General features: G+C 56.4%; 1 protein-coding gene across 1 annotated transcript; it reads right to left on the bottom strand.

The window, feature by feature from the left end:
* Window positions 1-696: 696 nt before the first annotated feature.
* Window positions 697-23,553, bottom strand: PPP5C (protein phosphatase 5 catalytic subunit). The gene is made up of 13 exons (XM_079800757.1): window positions 23,394-23,553; window positions 17,005-17,246; window positions 9,719-9,866; window positions 8,901-9,022; window positions 5,741-5,806; window positions 5,325-5,423; window positions 4,293-4,398; window positions 3,346-3,488; window positions 3,103-3,190; window positions 2,596-2,636; window positions 2,333-2,511; window positions 1,347-1,428; window positions 697-1,191 (listed from the first exon to the last, which is right to left on the bottom strand). Exons 1-13 carry the CDS (start codon window positions 23,512-23,514, stop codon window positions 1,129-1,131), a joined length of 1,500 nt encoding a protein of 499 aa, XP_079656883.1. The 5' UTR covers window positions 23,515-23,553; the 3' UTR covers window positions 697-1,128.
* Window positions 23,554-25,038: the final 1,485 nt, after the last annotated feature.

Below are 25,038 nucleotides of genomic sequence, written 5' to 3'. Positions count from 1 at the left end.
CCCCCATTTCTGCCCCTGGGGAGGCAACCAAGGACAAAGTCCTCAGCAGATTCCACCCTCCATCCGGTGTCATCGGCCCGGAGACAACCCTCAGGGCTACGTCTCCCAGGGAAGGGGTGGGTCCTGGAGAGCTCAGACTAGAAACCAGGAGTCTCTCCAGAGGGCCCAGGCCAGGCAGGGCAGCCTGCAGGGGACTGAGCATTACCCTCCCATGGAGGAGAGAGAGGGAGGGGGGAATCCCTCTGGTCTTCCTTGGTGGTGGGTGTCTGCCTTGTTGTGTGCTGTCAGAACCAAAGTTGGGCCCGCTGTGAAAGGGGTCTGCCCTGGACTGAGAGGCCGGGGGCGGGGCTGCGAGGCTGAGGGCGGGCCTGCGAGAGGTCTGGGCAGGACAGCATCCAGCAGCCTCAGTAAGCACTGGCTGGCAGCCGCAGAGAACAAGTTTCCTCCAGCTCCCGCTGACCCAGCCTTGCTGGCCCCCCTTCACGTCGTCTCCCTGTGTGTACAATGTTTCTGGCGGGGGTTCTCCATCCCAGGCAGCGCAGCTCTCCCTCCAGAGCCCATGACAGGCGGACACAGGGCTGGGCAGCTCCAGGGAAATGGAGGAGGGGCTGGGACTCTTGGGGCGCCCCCACCCCTCCGTATTCCCTATGAGGTAGGTGGTCACCCTAATTTTAGCAGCTCTGGCGGCTCTACCATCCGAGACAAGCTGACTTACAATAATGACTTTATTTTAACATATTTAATTACAGACATAAAATAGCTGGGGAAGCCCCAGCCTAGCTCCTCCCTGGGGCTGCCAGGAGGGGGTGCAGGCGAGGCCTCCCTGATGACCCTCCTTCAAGGGTCTTCCTAAGGCGGGGCCCTATTGCTTTAGCAGGGGAGGGGCCATGCAAACGAGGGGGGCGGGGAAGCCTCTGGGCCCCGCCCCTCGCCACAGCTGGCCTCCCTCCAAAATGCCCGGGACAGCGCCCCAACCCAGCCTCTCTCCACCTCCTCCTCCTGTGTCCAGGGAGCAGACTCTCTGGCAGGCCCCCCACCCCCTCTGCAAACCTAAAGGGGAATAAATACAAACTTTACAAAGTAAAAGGGGGTCCAATGAGCCGCCCGCGGGGCGGGCCGCGGCGGGCCTCACATCATCCCCAGCTGCAGCAGCGTGCTGGCGTAGGCCATGGGCTTGACGTCGGGATGAGGCTGTGAACCAGACACACAGAGATGGGCAGCTGTAGGGCCTTCTCTGAACACCAGATGTGGGCACCCACCCGTCCCCCCAGTTGTTATGCGGTCTCCCCACTCCCCGGCCTCTCAGCCACTTCCTGCCTAGGCAGCGCGGGGCCGGGGTGACTCACCACAGCTGTGAACTGGTGGAACTGGGGCCGCAGGTCGGAGCCCCGGAGGTGGATGTAGGAGGCTTTGTTCCCCATCTGGTCACTGTGGGGACAGGGGCAGAGTGGCCAGTCGGGCTGGGTGGGGCTGAGGGATAGAGAGGGCCGGGCAGCAAGGAAAGAGAGGGAGCGAGAGGCAGGGGGACAGAGAGAAAAGCCGGGTGGCTGAATGGCAGAAAGGCCAAGAGAAAAACGGGAGATGGAGGGACAGTCATGGCTGACACTGAGAGAGACAGATGTTGAGTCAAGGTCACAGAGGTCAGACAGGTGTGGGAAAGAGAGGAATCAGACGGAAGAGGGGGCTCAAGAGAGGAGGGGGGAAGTGGGGATGAGAGTGAGACATGAGGGGCGGGGGAGCAGGGAAACAGGATTGGCCGGGGGGGGGGGGGGGGGGGAGCGGTGCAGCTGCAGCCCCAGGGAGGCAGGACTCCTGCCAAGTCCTAGGTTCTAACCTGACCAGGCCTGGCTCTCAGCCCCAGCAGACACAGGGGACAGAGGCACTGGAATCGGCCTGGTTTTCAACCACAAAGTGGCAAGGGACAGGGAATGCAAAGGCAAGGAGACAGGACAGGTGGCCCCCATTTGGGTCCTGCTTGGGAGAAGTCACCCGGAGAGACTGTATGAGGCGGGGGAATGGACTCTGGCTGGGGTCGGTGACCTTCGGTCAAGGCCTGACAGTGGTACGTAGGTGATGCACAGGAAGGTGCTCTCAGAAACACTGGGGTATCAATGGGTGGAAGAGATGCCTGGGGTTTGCGTGGGGCGGGGTGGGACGGTGAGCACTGGAGAGGGACCGGAGCTGGTACTGGTGAACCTGGGTGATGGGTATGTGGGCGTTCATTATACGATTTTATCTACTCCTATATATCTTTAGAATCTTCTATCATAAAAAGCAAAAGCCAGGGGGCTGGGGGGAGAGGCCCGGATGTGTGGGGGTGATGAGGACGCACCAGTAGTTGGGGGCAGAGAACACGGTGACGCAGCGGCCGCCGTGCGCCACCTCGTAGCCCTCGGCCTTGACTTCGTGGCTGCGGATGATGTAGTCCAGGTGGTTCTCCTCCAGGAAGGCCTTGGTGACATCGGGCCCAAACTGGCAGCTCACGCCCCGCTTGCTGACCGAGCGCCCGTTCTGGGGATACAGGGAGCTTAGTGTGCCGGCCCGCCTGCCAAGCCCCTGCCCACACCCACCGTCCGTGGCCCTGGGCAGACTGACCTGTGGCTGCGGGTCTGACCAGAGCAGGTCGCACATGGGACCTGGAGGGGAGGCAGAGGGGAAAGTCAGGGACTGGCCGGCCTGCCTGGGTGGGTGTTCAGACCACCTTCCAGCCCACCCCACGGCACAGCCCGTGCCCTCCGTGACACTGCCCGTGTGTGTGTGTGTGTGTGTGTGTGTGTGTGTGTGTGTGTATTTGCTCCCATGCGAATCCTCAGCAGTCTGTCCCAGTCACTTGAATGGAAGCCCCTGCACCACTCCAGAGGCCAGAGCTGACTCATGAATAAATCAGTGACTGAAGAGTGCCCTGGGCCCAGGACACGAATGCTCCCTGGCCAGCAGGGGAGGGAGGTGCACTGACCCACGCCGCACGTAAGGAAGCTGAGGCTCAGTCTTGCTGTCCTCGCCAGGACAGGGCCCTGGTCGCAGCAGCTCCAATCTGAGCCCAGGCCTGGACACCCCGAGGCCCCGGGAGGGAAGGGGCTGTCACCCGGCCCGCCCAGTCACCTGAATCTGGGGGCTGCCGATTCCGTTCGATCTTCCGGATATCGTCCAGGGTGACGCCGTCCTCACTGAACAAGCCCCCGTGCATGATCTAGGGTTTAGGGTGGGGGCAGCTGTGTGAGGGGAGGCGCCAGACGTATCCCAACCCCCCATCCCTTCGACTTCTTCGCCTGCACATCTGCCCACGCGTGGCCCTATGGGAGGCGGGTAGGGAAGAGGCCCGTGGGTACTGGCTGCCGTTCTCACCAGCACTTTGCCGTTGATGCACTGGGCCAGAGGGAGCCACTCAAACACCTCACTGAAGAGCTCGTACATCTGCGCTGTGTACTTGGCCTTCACCTCGCCCTCAAAGCCGTAGATCTGGTTCATGTTGTCCGTTTCGTGGTTGCCTGGCCCACAGCAGGACGGAGAAACCTCAGCCTCCGCCCACCCAGGAGCCCTCAGACTCAGGCCAGGGGCCCAGGGAGGCTTGTGTGGCGGCTCCAAGCCAATGGCGTTCACGCCTTAGCTCCTTGGCCCGCAAAGACACTGATGAGGTGTAGACATGCTCTTGGCCTCTTTTCTGGAGGGGCACCCGGGCTGAGCACGCATGGGCATGTGGCTACGAAGCCTGGGCTGTAGGAACTGCCATGGGAGTGGCTGGTGGCTGCTCTTTCTGTCCGTCTTCCCTGTCTGTCAGGGGCAGCCACAGGCCTCCAGGCGCTCCTGCCAAAACCACTGCTCCCCAACCCCCCGGGGCCAACGCCACATCTTGCTCCTACCGTTGGTCTGTTCACCACACAGAGGCCCAATGGACCCTGTTAACACCCAAGTCAGCCCCTGACCCTCCTCTGCTCCAAGCCCTCCCATGACCCAACTCCTCCTCAAGGCCAACAGAGCTCCATGTGTGCAAGGCCGTGTGCAGTGCACACCTGCCGACCGGACAGGGCAGCCCCCCACGAACACACACACACACACACACACCGGACAGGGCAGCCCCCCACGAACACACACACACACACACACACACCGGACAGGGCAGCCCCCCACGAACACACACACACACACACACACACACACACACACACACACACACACTCACTCAGCTGTAACTGGTCTCGCTGCCTCCCGGTGCAGCACTGGAGGCTCACAGAGGAGAAAGCCAGGCCCCGCCAGAGCCCTGCCGACCCCAGTGCCTGCGGCCTCCGGCTCACCTCGAAGCAGGTGGAAGTGGTCTGGGTACAGGAGCTTAAAGCCAAAAAGGGTGAGGATCACTTCTACGGAGAAGGAGCCTCGGTCCACAAAGTCGCCGTTAAATATCTGCCCTGCTAAGGAAAACAGAGGGGGGCGGGAGGGGGCGCTCCTTCCCTAGTCTCCCCACACCCACGGCTCCTGTCAGCACCTGCCTAGGAACAAGGATGTCAGCGGGGCCTGGGGGGTCTGGCTTTTGTCTCTCTCCTCTGTGTGGCTCTGGTGCAGCAGTCTGGCCTCTCTGAGCCTTAGTAGGATGTACTGAGGTCCCCAACCGCAACTGTTTCTCAGGGAAACGGATGGTGGAGGGGCAGACACTAGGTGCTCAGCCTGCTTCAGCTCCCCCAAATACAGGCCCAAGCCCCAGGGGAAATGGGACACGGACCCTCTTACCCAACACTGCTCAGGCCTGGTGGACCTAACAGTGGCCGTTTATCAGGCAATTAGCATAAATGACATGTAAATACTTAAGAGCACTGACTGTGGGCCCCTCAGCACTTCACATATATTAACTCCTCGACTCCTCAGTAACCCATGAGGCAGGCCCTATCATCACCCCCATGTTGCAATGAGGAAGCCGAGGCACCCACAGGTGAAGTTAACTGCTGTGGTCCCACAGCTGCGAAGTAGCAAAGCCGAGGGCACCCAGTGTGGGCAGTCCAGATGCTGTGTATGCTCTTGCAGCAGCCCTATCTCTAATCTATAATAATAAAAGTGTGATATGCTAATTAGACCGGACAGCCGGATGAAGCCAGGACTGCGAGGGCCGAGCCCCTTGCACGAATTTCGTGCATCGGGCCTCTAGTTTCAAAATAAAGAGAAGCTGGGGCCCAGAGAGACGGCGCCACCTGCCCTGGTCACACAGCATGCGGGACTGGCCTGGCTGTGTCCACCCACACCCCGGTGCCGAGTAAGTGCTCAGGCTTCTTCTCTGCTGGAGGCTCCTCCCAAATCCAGGCTGCGGGGAGAGGGGTTTGCTCTTCTGAGAAGGATACATAGGGGTTGGTGTCTGAGGGTAAACCGTTGAGTTCAAATATGTTGAGGAGGTCATAGAACTGGCCATGGGTGTCCCCGCACACTGTAATCTTCTCTGTCTGGAAGAAAAGAGGCCACCGGAGAGGGAGGGGCCCAGAGAGAGATGTGGGGAGGGGGCAGAGGGGAGGGGAGAGGCAAGAGGTCATGGCAGACCGAGGAGAACCATGCAAAGACACAGGCAGAGGACACAGACATGAAGAGGGTGGGACAGAGACCGAGAGGCCAGGAGAAGAGGGACATCCAGGGAGACAGACACGGGGTGGAAGGAGAGGGAAGGCAGACCAAGCCAGGTGGGCCTGTGAGTTTCTGAGCTCCGTGGCCCCTCCCCAGCCAGGGAGCCCCACCTGGCCCACCCACACCGCCCCCCAGCGCGCACCTCTTTAAGCGTGGTCTCCACGAGCGTGCTCAGCTTGGAAAGGACCTCTTTGACCTGTACCAGGATCTGGAAGGCAGGGCAGGCTGTGAGTGGGACGGCCGGAGGGCCTGCCTGCCCCCTGGCCCCCAGAGGGCCTGGACTCATTAGATTCAACCTGCTGGGCTGAGGGGGAGGGGAAGGAATGGGCAGGGGGAGGCCCAGACAAGTGGGTGCTTGCTGGGGCCAGAAGTATCCCCCAAACTGTGACCCAAGTGACCTCTACGGCATTTCAACATTTCACATGAAAATTGACAGTCTTGGTTTCTCTTAAAATAATCAGCATCATGAAACACATGGATAAACCCTATCTGGTTTGGCTCAGTGGATAGAGTGTCGGCCTGCAGACTGAAGGGTCCCGGGTTTGATTCCAGTCAAGGGCACATGCCCGGGTTGCAGGCTCCATCCCCAGTAGGGGGCGTGCAGGAGGCTCTGATCTATGGTTCTCTCTCATCATTGATGTTTCTCTCTCTCTCTCTCCCTTCCTCTCTGAAATCAATAAAAATATATTTTTTTAAAAAAAGGAAAAAGAAGAAGTGAAAACACATGGATGAATCCAGATGTGAAACATTTTATAAAACAACTGGCCTGGACACGTCTAATGTCAGTGTCACTTCAGAGCCTCCCCAAAAGGCAGGTCATATACAAGAGGCAGTCCAGTCCTTCAATGGATTCTGGATTTTTTTAAAAAAATAGCTAAAAAGGATGTTTGGGGAAACACTGGGAACGTTTAAATATTTGTCTAGAAATGTAGGTAACATCTTTAGTAATTGAGATGACCTTGACATGTCATGTATATTTGACAATGTTTCCAGACTTTACTGACGGTCTGTGGACTGTCTGCCATAGTCAGTAGCATCGTATCAATGCTAGTTTCTAAGGTGGGACAACTAAGCTGGTCATGCAGGAGGGTGTCCTGTTTCTGGGAGATACAGCTTATGATGCAATGTATCCTCAAATGGTTCAGAATAAAAAAACAAAAAGTTAACTGTTGGTGAATATACGTGAAGGGTACATGAATGTTAACTGTACTGTTCTTTTGATTCCTCTGTAGGTTTGAGAATTTTCAAAATAAAAAGTTGTGGAAAAAATGTAAGTGTTAAAAGTAGGCGTCTAGCCCTAGCCAGTTTGGCTCAGTAGATAGAGCATCAGCCTGTGGACTGAAGGGTTCCAGGTTCAATTCTGGTCAAGGGCACATGCGCGGGGTTGCAGGCTTGATCCCCATTAGGGGGCGTGCAGGAGGCAGCCAATCAACGATTCTCTCTCATCATGGATGTTTCTATCTCTCGCTCCCTCTCCCTTCCTCTCTGAAATCAATAAAAATATATATTTTTTAAAAAGTAGATGTCGCCGAAACCGGTTTGGCTCAGTGGATAAAGCGTCGGCCTGTGGACTGAAAGGTCTGGGCATGTACCTTGGTTGTGGGCACATCCCCAGTAGGGGGTGTGCGGGAGGCAGCTTATCGATGTTTCTCTCTCATCAATGTTTCTAACTCTCTATCCCTCTCCCTTCCTCTCTGTAAAAAAATCAATAAAATATTTAAAAAAAAAAAAGTAGATGTCCACTCTGGTCAGAACATATCCTATATAATAAAAGCCCAGCGACCGAATGGTGAAACGACCAGAACGACCAGTCGCTGTGCTGCGCACTGACCACCAGGGGGCAGACGCTCAACACAGGAACTGCCCCTTAGTGGTCAGTGCGCTCCCACAGTGCGAGTGCTGCTTGGCCGACCAAGATAAGCAGCTGCTCCCGCTGCAAACCTCTGGCCAATGGGGCTGTGATTGTTGCCTCCTTGCCCCAGGCTCCTCCTCCTCCTCCTTGCTCCCTGCAGGCCTTGCAACACCACAGCCAGGCTTACCGAGCTGACCCAGGAGGCTGGGAGGCGGGTTTGTGGCCACCGCCTCTCAGTGCTATTGTCCCTGGGCCCAGCCCCAACCGAGTCCCCTGGAGAGGTGAGTGCTCGGAACAGCTGCTCAGAGGCAGGTCCACAGCTGCTCGGCTGACCAGGATGACTGATCCCCGCAGGCCACGCCCCCCACCAGTGCACAAATCCTGTGCACCGGGCCTCTAGTAAAATTATAAAAGACTGTCACTCTCACCCTAATAATAAAAACAAGCCAAAATCCCAACAAAATTAAAAAAACAAAAAACAAAACACACACACACACAAACATCCAAGAGCGGGAGATGCAAAGAAACCTAAATCAATCCAGCTGTAGACAGTGCCAGGCCCTCCCTTGGGAGAGAAGACACGACCGCTTTCATCTGGTCTCCTCCGGGAGGGAGCAGAAGTCCATGCCCGGCGTGGGCTGGTGTGACAGCTGAGAGCCCCAGCCCCACAACACCTCTGCCCTCACCCACCAACTCCCTCACTGGCTGTCAAAGGAGGTGAGGTGCAGGGCAGCATGGGGGGGGGGGCACACTTCCGGAGGCACAAAAGTGGGGGGCGAGACTGGAAACAGAGAACTCCCCAGCAACCCAAATCTCTGGCAGTGCGCCTGGAAATCAGCGCTCTCAGAGTTCCAAAGCTGGAGACTTTACGACATGAAGACATCGCTCGCTGGCATCCCAAGCCCTGCTGAAGGGAGACTCTGAACCATATAAAGCCGGTGGTGAACTCAGTCCAACCACAGCTGCCCGACCGCAGGTGAGTCTGACAGCCCTCACACTAGCTGCCAGGCAGAAGGAAGTCCTGCCGTTTTCTGCTGAGACGTTTGATCTCAGTCTCTTCTACACAGAATGTCTGGCACACAATAGAAAGCTGGCATGTGAAGAACAGACAGCAGAAGCAGACCCAGAGATGACCCAGATGGTGGAATTACCAGATAGAGACTTTAAAATAACTCTGATGAATGTGTTAAAGGGTCTAGTGGAAAAGGGAGACAACATGCATGAACATATGGGGCAGAGAGATGGAAACTATTAAAAAGAACTGAATGGAAATGCTAAAAATAAAAAACATAACAATATCAGAAATAGAGAATTCGCAATGCCCAGCACACCCCCAGCTCAGCAAATGTTAAGCTACTGTTGCCACCTTCTCTCTGTGTCTGTTCCAGCAGCCAGCACTGTGACGCCACCGGGGCTCACAGCCTTGTGCCGCGCCTAACAGATGCGTTACCTGGTAGGCGCATTTCCGGTGCAATTTCTTCTGGTCCTTGTACCACTGCATGAGCTCCTTCATGAAGGTGATTGTCACCTTGCCGTCCTCGAGCTTGGGCCCGCTGTACTCATCCTCGATAGCTAATGTGTGAATGAAGGAATGGGTCAGTGGCCAGTCACTGTGAGGGTGGGAGGGGGGCCAGGCTCCCAGGCATGGGGCAGACACGGCTCTGGACGCTCAGGTTAAGATGTGAAGGAGTGAGAGAGGGTTCCACTCCCCAGCAGGTCCCCTCACGGCCTGCTCCTCCCATTTGGGTCAGCTCAGAGGCCCCCCCCCTGACCTCCCTGCCTGCTGTGCCTCTCTCTCCTCTGCCTATTTGATTTTTTAGCACTTAACACTATTAGTTCATTGTTGACTAGTTAATCATCTCTCTCCCCACTAGAACACCAGCTCCACGAGGGCAGTGTCTAGAACAGTGTCTGGCACATAGCCGGTGCTCAGCAATTAGCTGTGGCATGAATGAGTGAATTATCTGAGTGCCTAGAAGACCTAGAGACAAATCAGACACAGGAGGCCCAGGAGGGGTGGGCAGGGGCAGGAGGTGCTCATCTCCCAAAATGGGAACTCAAATCCCACACCTGGACTCTGGATTCCCCAGGAAGGCAGGTAGGGAAGCAACAGACAGCAGCCTGGGGACAGGGACCGGAGGCCACCCCTGAGCCCCAGCTCCCCCCCCCCGCCCCCCCACACCGCCAGTGTGCACAGGGAATGGAGAGGCCACGCAAGGATGTGGAATGTTCTGGACTGGGTGTGGCTGAAACCTGGGCCCGACTCACTCATGCTCTCGATGTCCAGCGAGTCCACCACGGAGCGTTTGTGCTCGTCGCCCGCGATGGCCCGCTCGAAGGCCTTCTGCTTCACGATCTTGTTGCACTCCTGGTATTTCATTTTGGCATCTTTGTCGTGGGGCTTCACCTTTACCACCTGGGCAGGCAGGGGGTAGAGGAGGGAAATAAGGGAGAGGGAGGGAGGGAGGAATGAAGGGAAGAAGGATGGGGAAGGATGGGAGAGGAAAGGAGAGAGTAACACATTCATCAAGGCTCAGACCCAGGAGGGGGCAGACAGCAGTCAGGAGGTGGGGACGCCACAGCTGCCCCTGGTCTGCCCGGCCTTGGGCTCCGTAAATGATGAAGCCAGACCACCCAGGCTGTCATGTGCTAGTGGGGCAGCCCTGGACACCTCTCACCTCCAGGCCTAGGCTTCTGCATCCCCAAACTAGACCATACAGGGCTGCTGTGAGGGGTAAACACAGTAACCCACATGGGTGATCTTAATAAATTTTAGCTCTATCATTAAAATAAAACTGCCCCATCCGAGGAGCACGTGTTCAGCTTCTGGTTCCTGGCCAGAACCAGAGCAGCGAGGCACACTCTGCTGTTACTACCGTCAGTATCAAAGTGGGTGGGATTGAGAGGAAAGGATGTGCTGGGTCTAAAGTCATGATTAATGGCCCAGACTCATCCGAAGGTCCAATGACCACTGGGTGACCCCGATTCCCTGAACCTCAGTTTCTTCATCTACAGAACGAAGGCGAGAACAGGCTCCACCTGCCAAGGGCATGAGGAAGGACACATGCACAGCCAGCACGGAGTGGCATCCGTTCCTGGCTGGACCTTGGGCTGCTGGGGAGATGCAGGACAAATGAGTTCCCTGTTTCCTCTTCTGAAGGGAAGTGGGCCACAGACCCAGGTTACCTGGGTTCAAATCCCAGCTCCACCAATCATCAGTGGAGCAATCTCGGACAAGAGAGTGTGCCTCTGTGGCTCAGTTTCCCCTCTAAGATGGAGTGGTACCTGCCTCCGAGGGCAGCTGTGAAGACTAAATGAATGAACGCTGTGCAGTGTGTGCAGCTGCGCCAGGCCACAGTCAACCCTGCGTAACCGTCGGCGGCTCCTTATGGCCCTTTCCCAGGCCGCTGTGCTGGTTAAACCAGCTCATGTGTAAAAAGGGCTTTGGGACGCCTAAGTTCTCAGCAAAGAGCCCGTCCCCTCCTTTCTCTCCACCGGCTTCCTCCAAACTCAGAAGCACGGGGGGCTGGATTCTGATCCCTGCTCTGACACTCGCTTGCTGTGTGACCTTGGGCAAGTGACTCCCCCGCTCTGAGCCTCAGATAGTATGTGTTACTGTCACTGTTATTCGTGGCCCCACAACTCCTGTGCGGGGTGAGGAGGGGCAGAGGGTGGTGATGCCCCCTAGAAGGCCTGGCAGAGTGAGTCAGACGCCTGTGTGGGGCTCCCTCACTAACCCGAGGGTCAGTGCGGCCCATCCACGCGGGAATGGCTGTGCAGACCAGGCGTGTGGCAGAAAGCTGGCTGCGGCCGGCGATGGCTTCCTCCCTGTCTGGACAGGCTCAGGCTAGGGCACCCTGCCAGGCGGCTCCACCTGGGGCATGGGTGCGGTGCAAGGCTTGGGAGGGAGGCAGAACCAGCCATCCCCTGGAGTCCTTCCCGGCAGGGAGACGTTATGAGTCCACACCCCGGGATAAAGTCCAAACCACCACCTGGCCTGGCTCATGAGAACCGCTTTGTTTGCCCAGCACTGCCCAGCCAGGCCGACCTCCAAGTCCCATATGCACCAGCTCCTCTCACCCAGGTCCTGTACGGGCTGCCCCGGCCCAGAACACCTCATTCCCTCCCACCTCTAAGTCCTCTCCAGCTCCTCCTCCTCCAGGTCTCCCCTTCCCCTGTCACTCGGCTGGGTCAGACACCCTCTGGGCTCCCACAAGCCCCTGGACGGTGGCCCAGTCTGGGGTGGAGGATGGGGACAAACGCTGACAGTGGGAGAGGAGCAGGAGCAGTAACAGAAGCAAAAACACGGCTAATTTTCTGACACTTTTTATGTGCCTGACACTGTTGTAAGCAATTAACTTGCTCATTTTATCCTCAAAGTGGCTCTATGTGGTGTTATCACAATCCCACTGGATGGATGGGGGAAACGGAGGCCCAGAGAGGTGTCACCGACCCAAGAAGCCAGGATTCCGTTCCCTTCCAGTGTAGGCTCCTGACTTCTACCACACACGCTGAGACATTTCCCTCCCTGACCAATGCCACCGTCCCACAGCGCCCTGCACGCCCTCCACGGAGGCAGTGTGGGGAAGTGTCCACGAGCGCCCTCTCTGGGGCCAGGCCTCCCTCAGCTTCTAGAAAGTGGGGAGGGTGCCAGCAGCCCCGTGGAGGGTGGTGTGAGAATTAACATCAGGCCCATCACAGGGCCTAGCAGTGAGCCAGGGCTCGCGCCAGGGACTGCGGCTGCTGCTATTACTCGCTCCCTGGGGGGACCCTGTCAGGCATCTGGGGAGGAAGGCCAGTGATTCAGACCAGAGGGACGGGGCGGGCTCTTCAGGAGGCGAGGCCGGTTAGGTCAGAACTTAAGGCTGCATTTTTCTTTAAAAAGTGGTACCTGGATCGTCTCAATGCCAGCCTCCTGGCTGTGATGTTTATGTAGTTATGTCACTGGGGAACCTGGGAGAAGAGAATCTATTACTTCCTATAACACTCTCAAAATAAAAAGATGTTTTCAGAAAGTGGTACTGCAGCTGGGACTGCTCACAGGCAATTATGCTGGAATCGATGAAATGACAGCACAGCTTGGCAATCCCTAGAAGCCAGGGGCTGCATGTGTTTGGGAACTGGGAAGTCTCTGGGTTTCAGAAAGTTGACACAGTGCTCACGCTGTTATCTGACACCACAGCAGGTCTGAGTGGCACCTGGTCATCACACTCCCAAACCTCTAGTCACATCACGTGGGAGCAATCACGACCATGAACGGCCTCTCATTAGTTCAGGTCAGATTTTGCCACCAAATGAGTTGCTCAAATTGACTGGAAAAACTGGTTTTCGGAATGGCCTGGGTTTGGAACTGAGGGTGAGAGACTATAGACCAGCAGCAGGAGCCAGGCCCAAGGCAAGTGCTCCCACCCTCAGGGGACCTGCATGACAACACTGATGGACATTATGATTACCGATAATGACATGATAATGGACAGCCCAGAGGGGGGGGGGGGGGGGGAAGCCAGGTTTCTTGGGCAGGCACTCCACTGCGACAGTCTTCAGTATGACACGTGGGTTTTCAGCCCATAGGTGGAGACCCTCTAGTGAATTAATTCAGACAACACTCCTCAGGAGAGAGGAGGGGAGGGGAGGGGAGGGGGGGGGGGAAAGGCCATTGAGTACACTGCCTGAGCTGAGGGCAAGCACTGCGCCAGGAACCTGGTGCCCACGGCGAACACCCAGTGGTCAGGAGCCTGACTCTGGTAGCGGACTATCAGCTCCTGGCTGGGGGTCTCGGGGGAGTGACCTCTCTCGGGCCTCAGCTTCCTCACTGTAAGTCAGGACAACAGGCCCCAAAGCACAGGGTTGCTAAGAAGATCACGGGAGTTATTAGGGCATTAACCTTTTGCACTCGGATGTCGAGATTAAAATTACTCTTTGAATGTATCAATAATTTGAAATATAAAAAAATCCAAATAAATAAGTTTGTATGAAAAGAAACTCCAGTTTTTTATTCTACTGCTGCGCTTTGTAAAATCTGGGGTATTTAAAAAATTAAATCCCGAGTAGAATAAAGGAATCGAGAAAAAAGCAAGCGAGTGCAGAGGGTTAAGGTCCCCACCGTGGTGAGCGCTGCACTGGGTCTTAGCTCTGACTAGCCCTGTGACTACCAAGGTCCACACCTTAGGCACAGGCCTGCGCGGGCTTGCAGGGCAGACACACGTTTACCTGAGTGCGCAGACTATGCTGTAAGAACCCAAATGCAAACCATATTACAAACCCAAGCCAACAAACCCCAGAAAGGGGCGAGGAGGGAGTGCAGAGGGTCCCCCAGATCCAGCCTGGGCCCACGTGACCTGAGCTCCAGCGCAGACAGGAAAGAACCCAGGAAGAGGGCCCGATGAAGGGGCAGGGAATCCTGAAGCAAGGGTCCCTGTGAGAGGATTAACTTGGAGACGAGGGAGGCTGGGTCGGAGGGTTCATCATGGACCCATGGAGAGGGGAGCTGAGTACCTGAGGCTTGGCCTTAGAACGGAGACACCGCCAGCTCCCAGGCCCCTAACACAGCGCTTCCCATGGGCCTCAGGTGTTCCCCCCAACACCCCCAGGAGGAAACGCACCGAGCGCTAAGTGGGGGCAGGTCCTACTCTATCGTACTGATGTCCTTTAATCCTTACAAGGTCACTGAGGCAGCCCCCCTCTTCTCCCCCTTTCACAGACGAGGACACTGATGCTGGAGACGAGCCCTCAGAGCTGGGCATCCTGGCCAGGGGGCTGTGCCTCCAGCTGCACCATGGCCTGCAGACTGACTCACAGTTAGAAATACGTATTTTAGCCCTAACCGGTTTGGCTCAGTGGATAGAGCATCAGCCTTCGGACTCAAGGGTCCCAGGTTCGATTCCGGTTAAGGGCATGTACCTTGCTTGCGGGCACATCCCCAGTAGGGGGTGTGCAGGAGGCAGCTGATCCATGTTTCTCTCATAGATGTTTCTAACTCTTCTCCCTCTCCCTTCCTCTCCGTAAAAAATCAATAAAATATATTAAAAAAAGAAAAAAGAAATACGTATTTTATATCACACCTAACACACATGTAAATTCACATAAATGAAAATTTTTTCACAGAACCATATATACACAACGTTCTCCAAACAGTGACCTTCTTTCTTCTTTATTGTATTTGGTGAAAGTGGTCTCAAACCATTACACTGACTTCACAGCCTCTAACAGTTACAAGCACAGACTCTGGGTTCAAGTCCCAGCTCTGCCACTTCTCCGCTGGGTGACCTTGGAGAAGGGGCTCCCCCTCTCTAGACCCGTTTCCTTCCTGTAAAATGAACTGAACTCATGCCTGCAAAGAGCTCACAACAGAGCTGGGCTCACAGTGAGCACGCAGACGAGGACACTGAGGTTGCGAAAGGACAGGCCCTCCACCAGAGGGCCCAGGCTGCTGAGGCAGAACCTTGGGCCTGTTTGTTCAACCCCGGTCACATCTTGGCTCCGCCTCAAGGATGCCCAGATCTGAGAGGGGCCTGGGCACACCCCATGAGTCACCTGTCATAAGACCGCTCTGGAGGGCAGGAGGGGGAGACTGGAGGGGGAGCAGCCCCAGGGCCTGGCCCCTCTGCCTGCACCCAGAGGCTGATGGAACATGTCAGAATGGAGAAGGGTGAGCAGCCTGCAGGCATGAGGGTGGCTGGCCACGGGTGGGCCAGACCCAGGCCCAGGCCGGCAAGGAGCTCAGGCTCATGTGGGGACTCTCCAATGCTGCAGGCAGAGCCCCCACAATAAAGGCTGGGTGTGGCCCCACCTCAAGTTGGTTTGAAAAAGGCTGTGAAACCTCCCCCACCACGACATCCACAAGGCCGGGGATCAAGTTCGGACGCGGTACACACAGGATGGCTGGCCCGAACCACCTCAGTCTCAGAGAATGCAGGCTAGGGCCCAGTCGGGGCCAGAGCCACGAGAAGAACCCCTGCTCCTCATCCCAGGAAAAGCCTTTCTCTCCTGCAGCCCTGGGAGTGGGGAAGATCCTGAGGTCAGATCTCACTTTCAAACGCCCCCTCCAGCCCAGCTCCCACTCTAGGACTCCCCACCCTGACCCGGAGCCCTCGAAAAGCCCTGCCCCATTCAACCCCCACTGTCCTTCTGGGTTACTCATTACTGAGCCCTCCAGCAGCAGTGACCTTTACTCACACCACTTCCCAGAGCCTCACGGCCACTCCTCTGTCACCATTCCCGATGAGGGAGGACACCAGGGACAGGGGAGGACTGACTGAGGAATGGCTTGGGAGCCCAAGCTAACAAGGACTCTGTTCTGCTGTTCCTTTCCTCATCCTGCGGGGTGTCACCCAGCATCCTCCTCCATTTTGCCCCTCAGTTTCTAAATTACCTGGTTCCCTGCACACCTCTGCCCCACCCTGACACAGGTGTCCTCTGGCCCGAGGCTTGGTTCAGCTTTCACTGGGCTGAAATCCACCCTTCACCGATGCCAGCGGCCAGCAGCCAGGCCGGGCAGTCCGACCAGGATCCCCCCAACTGCAGCCGGTGCCTCCTAGCCCCCCTGGCTGCCCTCCCTACGCAGCAGAAGCTGCTCAATGTGTGCAGGAGTGAAATGAAGGAGGGTGTGTGTGTATTGAGGGCAGAAAAAGAATTCACTCCACAAATACTGGCTGAGCCACTGCAGGGCGCACTACCCCAATGAACAGAACAAATGAACCCTGACTCTCAGGAAGCTAACTCTGAGGCAGGGGAGACGGGCTGGCAGGCCGGGCTGCCTGGGTTCAAATCCCAGCTCTGCGATCCTTCCACCTCCTGCATGTTGGGGGGCAGGTGCCTTACCCGCCTGGGCCTCATCTGTACAATGGGGTAACCACAGTCCCCACCTCACAGAGCCACAATTCATTCAGCCCGCTGATGTGAAAGCTGCAGAAGGGGCCTGGCAGGAAGGCATGTACTCTGTGGGTCCTTCCAGCTATCATTATTACTGTTATCAGAGCAATTACAGCGGGAACGGCAGGTGACTGAGGGGGTCCCGTCCCTCATCACAACACATGCCCCACTTGCTCTTCCTCTAGAGCACATCACCCCACTCTAGTTCCTCCCAGCACGTGTCCTCAGCTGCATGGATTCTGTTTACATGCTTCCACTGAAGAAAGGCTGTGGCTCTCATTCAACAGAGAGAACAATAATCATGACAGCACACCGTCACAGAACACTGACCGTGTTCGAAACACTCGAAAAGCAGAAACTCAATTACTCTTCATGGCAACCCAGAGAGGTAGGCCCCACTGCGCTCCCATTTCACAGATGTGGAAAAGAAGGCACAGGGGGCCAGGTCGCTTGCCCAGGGAACCCAGAGAGTAACGGCAGAGCCGGGATATGAACCCAGGCAGTTGCTCCGGGACAAGGGCCTCATGCATTTGCTGGATGAGTAGATGCTGAGTAACTCCTGAACGGCCTTCTCCCACCTCCCCCTCCAGGCATCACATCGCACACCTTCCCCTGCCCGCCCCGTCGGCCCTCAGCATCCACCTGGCTCAGGGAGCTGGCCTGCTCCCAGAGGCCTGGCTCACCGTCTCGTAGTCGCGCAGGGCGGCTCGGAACTTGCCCAGTGCCATGTTGCTGGCGGCCCGGCGGTAGTAGCCCTTAATGTACTTCTTGTCCATCTCGATGGCCCGCGTGGCATCGGCCAGTGCGTAGCCGTAGCACTCAGTGCGCAGGTAGGCCAGGCTGCGGTTGCCATAGTAGATGGCATTGCTGGGGTTCAGCTCGATGGCCTGGCTGTAGAACTTGATCGCGTTCTCGTAGTCCTTGGCTGTGGAGACAGAGGAGGAGGAGGAGGCATGAAGCAGGGCCGCTGCCCCCCAGCAAGAACAGGTCCTAGGCTGGGTATTGGCCCAGTCTCCCCATTCAGAGGGGGAAGCTGAGGTCCAGAGCTGAGCTCAGCAATGTCTCTTCCGCCGGCCCCCCTTTCCTGTCCCAACTGTCCCACACTAACATAGGCCTCGTCCCCTCATGACCAAATCTCCAGGACCCAAGGTCATTTCCACACACCCGCCCACCCAACCACGAGTCCTCCAGGCCCCAGGCCAGGTGGCCCTTCTTTCAGGACCTCAGGAGGGTTGCACTGCATCCCCCCCGCCCCATGGCCCAGAGAGGACATGCTCCTGAGATATAAACCAGCAAACGTGAATATGCCCTGAGCCCCTCGATTGTCCAGCCCCTCAAAGCAAGGACACAAGCCCAAAGAGGGGGCCTAGAACGCGAAGTGGGGAAGGAGAAGGAAGCTACTTGGTCCTCAGTGAGAAGGGGACATATCAGCCAAGACCCAAGAAAGGGACAAACCAGACTGAAGAAGAGCATTCCTGACAAAAGGGACAGCGGGCACAAAGGCCCTGGAGGGCAGGGTGGGGGGAGTGAGAGGCTGCTGCGGCTGGGGCAGAGGGAGCTGGGGTAGGGTGCAGATGAGGGCATGGAGGCTGGCAGGACAGATCCTGAAGGCCACGGCCACAGTGGGATCTGGACATTGATGTTCCAGGTATGGACCAAGAGGATGTGACCTGGCCAAGGGTAAAAGATCGATATTATTTAAAATGAGCTATCGTTGCCCTAAACGGTTTGGCTCAGTGGATAGAGTGTCAGGCTGCGGACTCAAGGGTCCCAGGTTCGTTTCCGGTCAAGGGCATGTACCTTGGTTGCGGGCACATCCCCAGTAGGGGCTGTGTAGAAGGCAGCTGATCAATGTTTCTCTCCCATCAATGTTTCTAACTCTCTCTCCCTCTCCCTTCCTCTCTGTGAAAAATCAATAAAATATATTTAAAAAATAAATAAAATGAGCTATGGTTGTGCCCTGCACTCTACATCTTGACCCGTGGAATCCTCACATCTCCATGGCATAAGCACCATGTGCTGCTCACTTTACAGATGAGTCATTAGGTCTTTTTCAAGGTCAAACAGCCAGTCTATATTAGCAAAGCCAGGCTCAAACCCCTCCCATGAGGCCATTCGACAGGCAGAAGACCAAGGCTTGTCAGAATTGGAGGACCATGATGTACTATGGGCCACACAGGACTCTTGGTATATGAGTCCCTTCACTGAACCCTCATAACAACCCTGAGGACAACTACATTAGCTCCATTTTCCAGATGAGGGGACTAAGGCTCATTGAGGCAAAGCCCATAATTGAGGTCACACCACAAGTGTGGGGATTCTGAGCCAGGCCAAGACCCAAATGCTCCCCCTCTCACCCTCCACACCCGGAAGCCTCTGGGGGAGCCTGGCACAGGGGCAGGAACAGATACAGGGGCAGGTGGCCTAGGCCCCATTCCTGGCTCTGACTCTTATTAGCTGGGTATCCTTGGACACCTTGAGAGAGTGCTCTTAATACCTGGCTTAAAATGGAAATTCCTGCCCTAACTCCCACTTTACTTTTCTCCCAAGTCATCTGATAAACCATTAGATTTTTGTTTGTTTGTTTGTTTGCTTATAATCCATCTACCCAATTTCAAGTTAAGCCCCATGAGGGCAAGGGCCTTGTTTGTCTTACTTCTTTTTGAGTCCTTGCCCTGTCTAATATACAGCACCCCTCAGTCCTGCCCTCCCTGGGCTCATAGTCCAGTGGGGACTGGGGTGGGGACAATACACAGATCCATCCCCATAATGTGATCATCGAGAGTGCTGAGGGTTGGGAAGCCAGAGGGGATATCGAGCTGAGACCCATAGGGTGAGAAAGAGTGAGCCGGGTAAAGAAGTAGAATGGAATAGGATTCCAAACTCCACTGATTGTTCTAGAAGGAAGGGAGACAGGGAGGGAGACAAACTAACCCAATAACCAACAGTAGAGAAAGAAGAAACCAGGTCTTAGGGAGATGGCCAGGGACAATAAAACGACGATTCCTTTTGCAGGCTAACATCTGGCAATCTTTTAATGCTTGATGTCCCCTCCCTCAGGAAGCCCGCCTTGACCCCCAGGCTGGGTCAGGTACCCCTCCAGGCTTACCTATCCCAGCCCTGCACACTCCACTCTGGATTGTCACTGTAAGTGATGAATGTGTCCCCCCAGGACTGTGAGCCCTGGTGGGCAGGCCCAGGACTTCCCAGAAACAAGCAAGGGCAGAACCCGCCCTCCCTGGGATGCCGGTGCCTTCGAAGACTCCTTCCGGCTCCCTGGCGGGGTTCCAGAGTCTGACCGGCCAGCTCTCTTGTCGGGTGAGGTGTTACTTGAATGGCTGTCTAGCATGGGGCAGAAAGCCTGGTGTCTGAGAATCTGGCATCCAGCTCTGCAGATCCCAGCGATGAGACCTCGGGCAAAGAGCCTCTCCTCTCTGAGCCTCAGTTTGATGATCTGAAATGTGGAGTCACAAACAACCCTGCTCATGGGGTGGTTGGCTAAATGAACTCAGGTATGAAATGTGGCTACAGCAGACACTTGAAAGAGAAGCAAGTGAATGACTAAGCGAAGGGAAGGAGAACGGAGCAGAGCAAACGGGAGGGGCCGCTACTGCACACAGCTGCCCAAAGACACCACCATGTCCCGGGCCTGTTGTGTGTGTTTAACCTGAGTGCATTTAATCATCAAGACAGTCCCCAGTGTAGAGAGGAGGAAGGAGACGGGCACAGAGAGGCTGTCTTCTGCCACACAGCAGGGAAGAGGAAGAAGTAAGATTTGGGGGCTGACGGGCCCAGGGAGAGGGGAAGGGAGCTGAACAACATCAGGGACAGGGCTCTGCCAGGGCCTCTGGAATGGGCCAGAGCTCACAGAGGAGCCAGCCTTGCTGGGGGAAAGGTGGGCGTGGGCGGGAATCTTCTGAATCCCTGGCGCCCCTCTCCACCCCGCAGGGGGCCAGGGCGGTCAGGGTAGAGCCTGTGGGAGCCCAGCATGTGGTGAGGAAGGAGGATATCCGGGCTCCGCTGCTCACACACTCAGACCTTGGCACGTGGTTTCACTTCTGAGCCCCAGCTTCCTCTACAAAACAGGCAGGGCTGCTCCTACCTGCCGCCCAGGGCTCCAGGGAGGATTAAACAAAGCGGTGTACCTGGCCACCACGGGGGCTCAATTAGGGGAGCTGTAATTATTCTTGTTATTGTCATTCCAGAGGCTAGGGCTCTGCCTGCTGCTGCCTGCCATACAGAGAAGGGCCTGACCCAGGAGGGGCGTTCTCCACGCCAGCTCACCGCCAGGACCTCTGACTGCCAGGACCTCTGACTGCCCGCCAACCCAGGGCTCCTGACAACTCAGATCCCAGGCCCTGAGGGGCAAGGAGCACCTCCTAATTGTTTACTATTTCCCAGAATTCTTTCTTTGCCTCAGCATCAACCCCCATGCATGCTGCTCCTCCCAAGCCCCATGTCAGGGATAACACCCCCAGCTGCAGACTGGGCTTCATCCCGGACACCTCCTGATCCCTCAGCCCCCGCAGCCAGGCAGTCACCATGTTCCGTCAAATCAGCCTCCTGAGCATCTCTCTAACCTATTCATTCCCATCCCTTCGGACCCATCCAACCTGGCCTGGCCTTCATCCTCCCCGGCCCAGGGTCCCGCCCCAGCAGTCCCGCCCCTCCAGAGGGGATTTTTAAAGCACCTGCTCAGAACGAGCCATAGCTCCCCAGAGTCCTGGGCAGAAAGCTCAGGCTCCTCCCTGCAGCCTCACCAAAGCTAACTCCTCCTGCCTCTCACACTCCGGCCCCACTTCCTACCTCAGTGCCAGGCCTTTGCCATCTGTTCTCTGCCCGGAGTTCCCTCTTCCCTCTCTCCAAGCAGCCACTCTGAAACATTTCTGGAGTTAGTTCCCGTCTCTCCAGCCTGGTCAGCAGCTCTACCACCTTTCGCCTGGCCACAATTCTGGTCTCCTTTCTGGCCTCCAGGCTGGCCCTTGTGTCCAAGCTTCACAAGGCAGCTGGGGGTCTTTTTCAAATACAAATCAGACCACGCTGCTCCTCTCTTAGAACCTTCCATGGCTCCCTACCCCTCCAGGATGCCATCCATTCTCCCTGACCGGACCTCAGGGCTCCCCCTCCCCATCTCTCACCAGTCCCACCTCCTCCCTCAGCCCATCACACTTTCCCACCCTGAATCGGTCTGTGCTCCCACTGAAGGCCAATTTTCCCCGAGGGCTCTAATTCATTCCACTCCCCACCCTCTTCCCCAGGGCTTTGTTGCTGCAATTCTCCCCTCTCTCCCATAGGATCAAGTCTCCCCTCTCTCCTATAGAATCAATTCTTCCCTCTCTCCTATAGGATCAATTCTCCCCTCTCTCCTATAGAATCAATTCTTCCCTCTTTCCTATAGGATCAATTCTCTCTCACATGCACCAGACCCTACTCTCTTCCACCCTTCAAAAAAGCAGCTCCCTCCCCCACTTCTCCACTCCCCTTCAGAACCAAAATACGCAAACACTGTCAACATTTGCTGTCTCCACTTCCACACCTCCCGTTCCACCTTCAGGGTCCTCCTAGCTGGCCACCACCCCCATCCTTCCCCAGAGCCTGCTCTGGTCAAGCTACCACCAACACTCCTGGAGCCAAACCCAATGGCCGATGCTCTGTGCTCACCTGGGCAGCATCTGACCCAGGGCACAGCCCCCACCTCCTAGAAGCACTCTCTTCTCTCATCTTCCCGGACACTTTCCCCGATTTTCTTTCTACTCCGCTGACCACCCCTCCTCTGCCTCTGCCTCTTCTGTTCTGAACAGGAGAATTCCTCACGGTTCCGTCTTTGGCCCCTTCTCTTCCTGGCTAACCCCATCCATCCCCAGCGTGTGCTATTCCATCCGCAGGCGGATCCTCTCCTCGGAACTCCACGCTGGCCTAGCCATCGACTCAAAGTCTCCTCTTGGATGGCCGAGCAAAATGCAAACCAGTCCTTGCAATGACTTATGAAACCCTACAGGACCTGGCCCCTGTCCTAACCTCACTTGTATTCAATCTCCCCACGAACGTGCTCAAGTTCCAGGTCCACCAGTCTCCTCTCATTTCCCCCCTCAGGTCTTTGCACACGAGGCTCCGCCCACCATGAGCACTCCTCCCCAATTCCGCTCAACTTCAAGGCCATCTCAGTGAGGCCTTCCCGGACCACCGACTTAAGGCAGCCTCCAACTCCTCAACCCTCATCAATCTTCTTCACACTGTTTTTTTTTTTTCCCCCCCCCAAAGCACTCATCACAACTTCTAAGTATTTTGTTAATTTGTGCAGTAACTCATTGTTTGATTCTCCTGCTAAATTCAAGCTGTAGAGGGCCAGGGCTGCATCTATCTCATGGGTGGCTACCTCCCCAGAATCTAGCACAGCCCTTAGCACATAGCAGGTGTTCAACAAACATGCTGAATGAATGAATGAATGAATGAGGGCGCCCCTATCTTTCTCTTTCTCAAGATCCTGTCATACATACTATTCTTCTTGGGATTCTCCCACCTCTACTCCCAGGGCCTCCCCACATCTCCTACTTCCTTGCCCTCCATTCTAATGATCTATTCCTCACTCCCACGATTCTCTACTGAGACGGTCCCCCTCCAACCCCCACTTGGCGCCACCCACCCCAGGTCTCCCCACTGGGTAGCGCCATCACTACCCCGCCCCACGTCAAAACTTGATAGCGTCCTCTTCAGGTGGCACCACAGACTAGCAGCTCCCCGGCTCTCCCATTAGGTGGAACCCTCATTCCCCTCCCCCCTCCCGCCCCACACTAGCTAGCGCCCTCCTCAGTCTCCATAGTTAGCAGCATCCGCTCCGTCCGCCACTTTTAGGTATCACCTTTTCTCTCAGAAGCCCCCTCTGTCGCCCCTGGGTAGCGCCACCCCGGGCCTCCCCGGGCCTCCCCGGGCCTCCCCACGCCGGGTCACTTGGTAGTGCAGGGCCCGGGCGCAGGCTGCCGCTCCGCGTTGCCATGGTTCCGCGCGGGCCCCGCGCCCCTCGACCCGGGCAGCTCTCCACTCCCCCCCTTCGCCACCCCCAGAGCGGGCGCACCTTTGAAGTAGTCGTTGGCCTGCGTCTTGAGCTCCTCTGCCCGCTTCAGCGCGCCATCAGCCGGGGGTTCGTCTTGGGGGGGCTCAGGACACTCAGCCCGCTCGCCCTCCGCCATCGCCATGCCGCAAAGCGACCCCCCACCCTGGCAACAGCCACCAGCGGCACCCGGCCTAAGCGTCGCGAAGGAGTGCCGAATTACAGCTGCCGCTGCTGCACAAGTGTCGTAAAGCGCGGGCCCCGAAGGCTCCCTGCGCGCGCCTGCGCAGGTCTCTTTCGCCGTGGAGCGCGCGGAGGACAAGGTGACCACAGGGTCCTCAGACGTCGCCCTTCCTAGACTAAGCCAAAGGGGAAGGTGGAAAGGGGCGCGCGGGGGGCAAAGGCCCGGCATGGCCCCTGCTCCCCAAAGTGGCCACGTTCCGAGACCGAAGATTCCGGGGGCGGGAAGTGGGTTTATCCGCTGTCTCCCGGGGTTGGAGGGTCACGCCGCCGGTGCGTGCGGCTCAGGCAAGGCTGCGTGTGCCAAGCCCAACGCGGAACCCGAGCTGGGAGTCTCGCCCTACTGTCCGTTACCTCTGTGACCTTGAACACCTACTCCTCTCCCCTCTGGGGCTTGTTACCCCTCTCTGAAAAATGGGTGGTTTCTCGGACTAGAATCAAGTTCCAACCTTGAGGGTCAGTGTTTCTAAGTTATTCACCGAAGGCCCCCTGGGTCCCCTAATCCTGAGCAAGGCACTGTCTCCCTTCTTTCTCATCCCCCCGACTCCCTTCCATAGCTCCTTCTGCCTTTAGGAGGAAATTTAAGGACTTTCTGATGGCCTAAGAGACCTTGTATAGTCTAGCTTCATGCAACATGTCCAGACGCCATCCTCACACATGGTACACCCTTCCAGACCACCCTTTCCGTCCTCGACCGCTACTGGTGCCGAACCGTAGCGTTAAATCCTTTAGGGCGCTGCCCTGGCTCCCTCCCAGAAGCGCAAGTTATCCCACCCCCAAATCTAATTGTGGCTGACTGACTCCCCACCCCTAATCAGCTAAAGATCACCCCAGAAGAGACTAGTATCATCTCCATTTTACAAGTGAGGACACAGATTTGCAGAGGTCAATGCCCTTACCCAAGATCATACAACAAAAGTGGCAGAGCAGGACTTGAACCTGTCCCACCTGATTCCTGGGCTCTGAATTCCTACTCTGCTGCTCCAGAGCCCACCTTGTGGGATAGATGTTGTTGTTTTATTAATCTCCACAGGAGGATTTTTTTCCCATTGCTTTTCAGAGAGAGTGGAAGGAAGGTAGAGAGGGAGAGAGAAACATCCATGTGAGACACAATGACTGGCTGCCTTCTGCATGCGCCCTGACCTGGAGTGGGGAGCAAACCAGCAACCCAGGTACCTACACTTGACAGGGAATCGAACCCACAACCCTTTGGTGGGTGGACCGATGCTCTAACCGCTTACAACACCAGCCAGAGCAATTTTTGAGAATCTTTTGGTGTCTGTGTGGGTAGGCTGCCATGATGGATATAAATTCTGGATTCAAGTCCAGCTGAGCCCTTCCTGGCTCTGTGACCTTGGGCAAATGATCACCCTCTCTAAGCCTCAGTTTTATCCTCTGTAAAATGGAGATAATCGTCATGCCTGTGGTA

The sequence above is a fragment of the Cnephaeus nilssonii genome, assembly GCF_951640355.1.
Source record: "Cnephaeus nilssonii genome assembly, chromosome: 20".
NCBI classification, from domain to species: domain Eukaryota; kingdom Metazoa; phylum Chordata; class Mammalia; order Chiroptera; family Vespertilionidae; genus Cnephaeus; species Cnephaeus nilssonii.
Note: the sequence above shows the minus strand (reverse complement) of the source record. Positions and strands in the feature narration are given on the sequence as shown.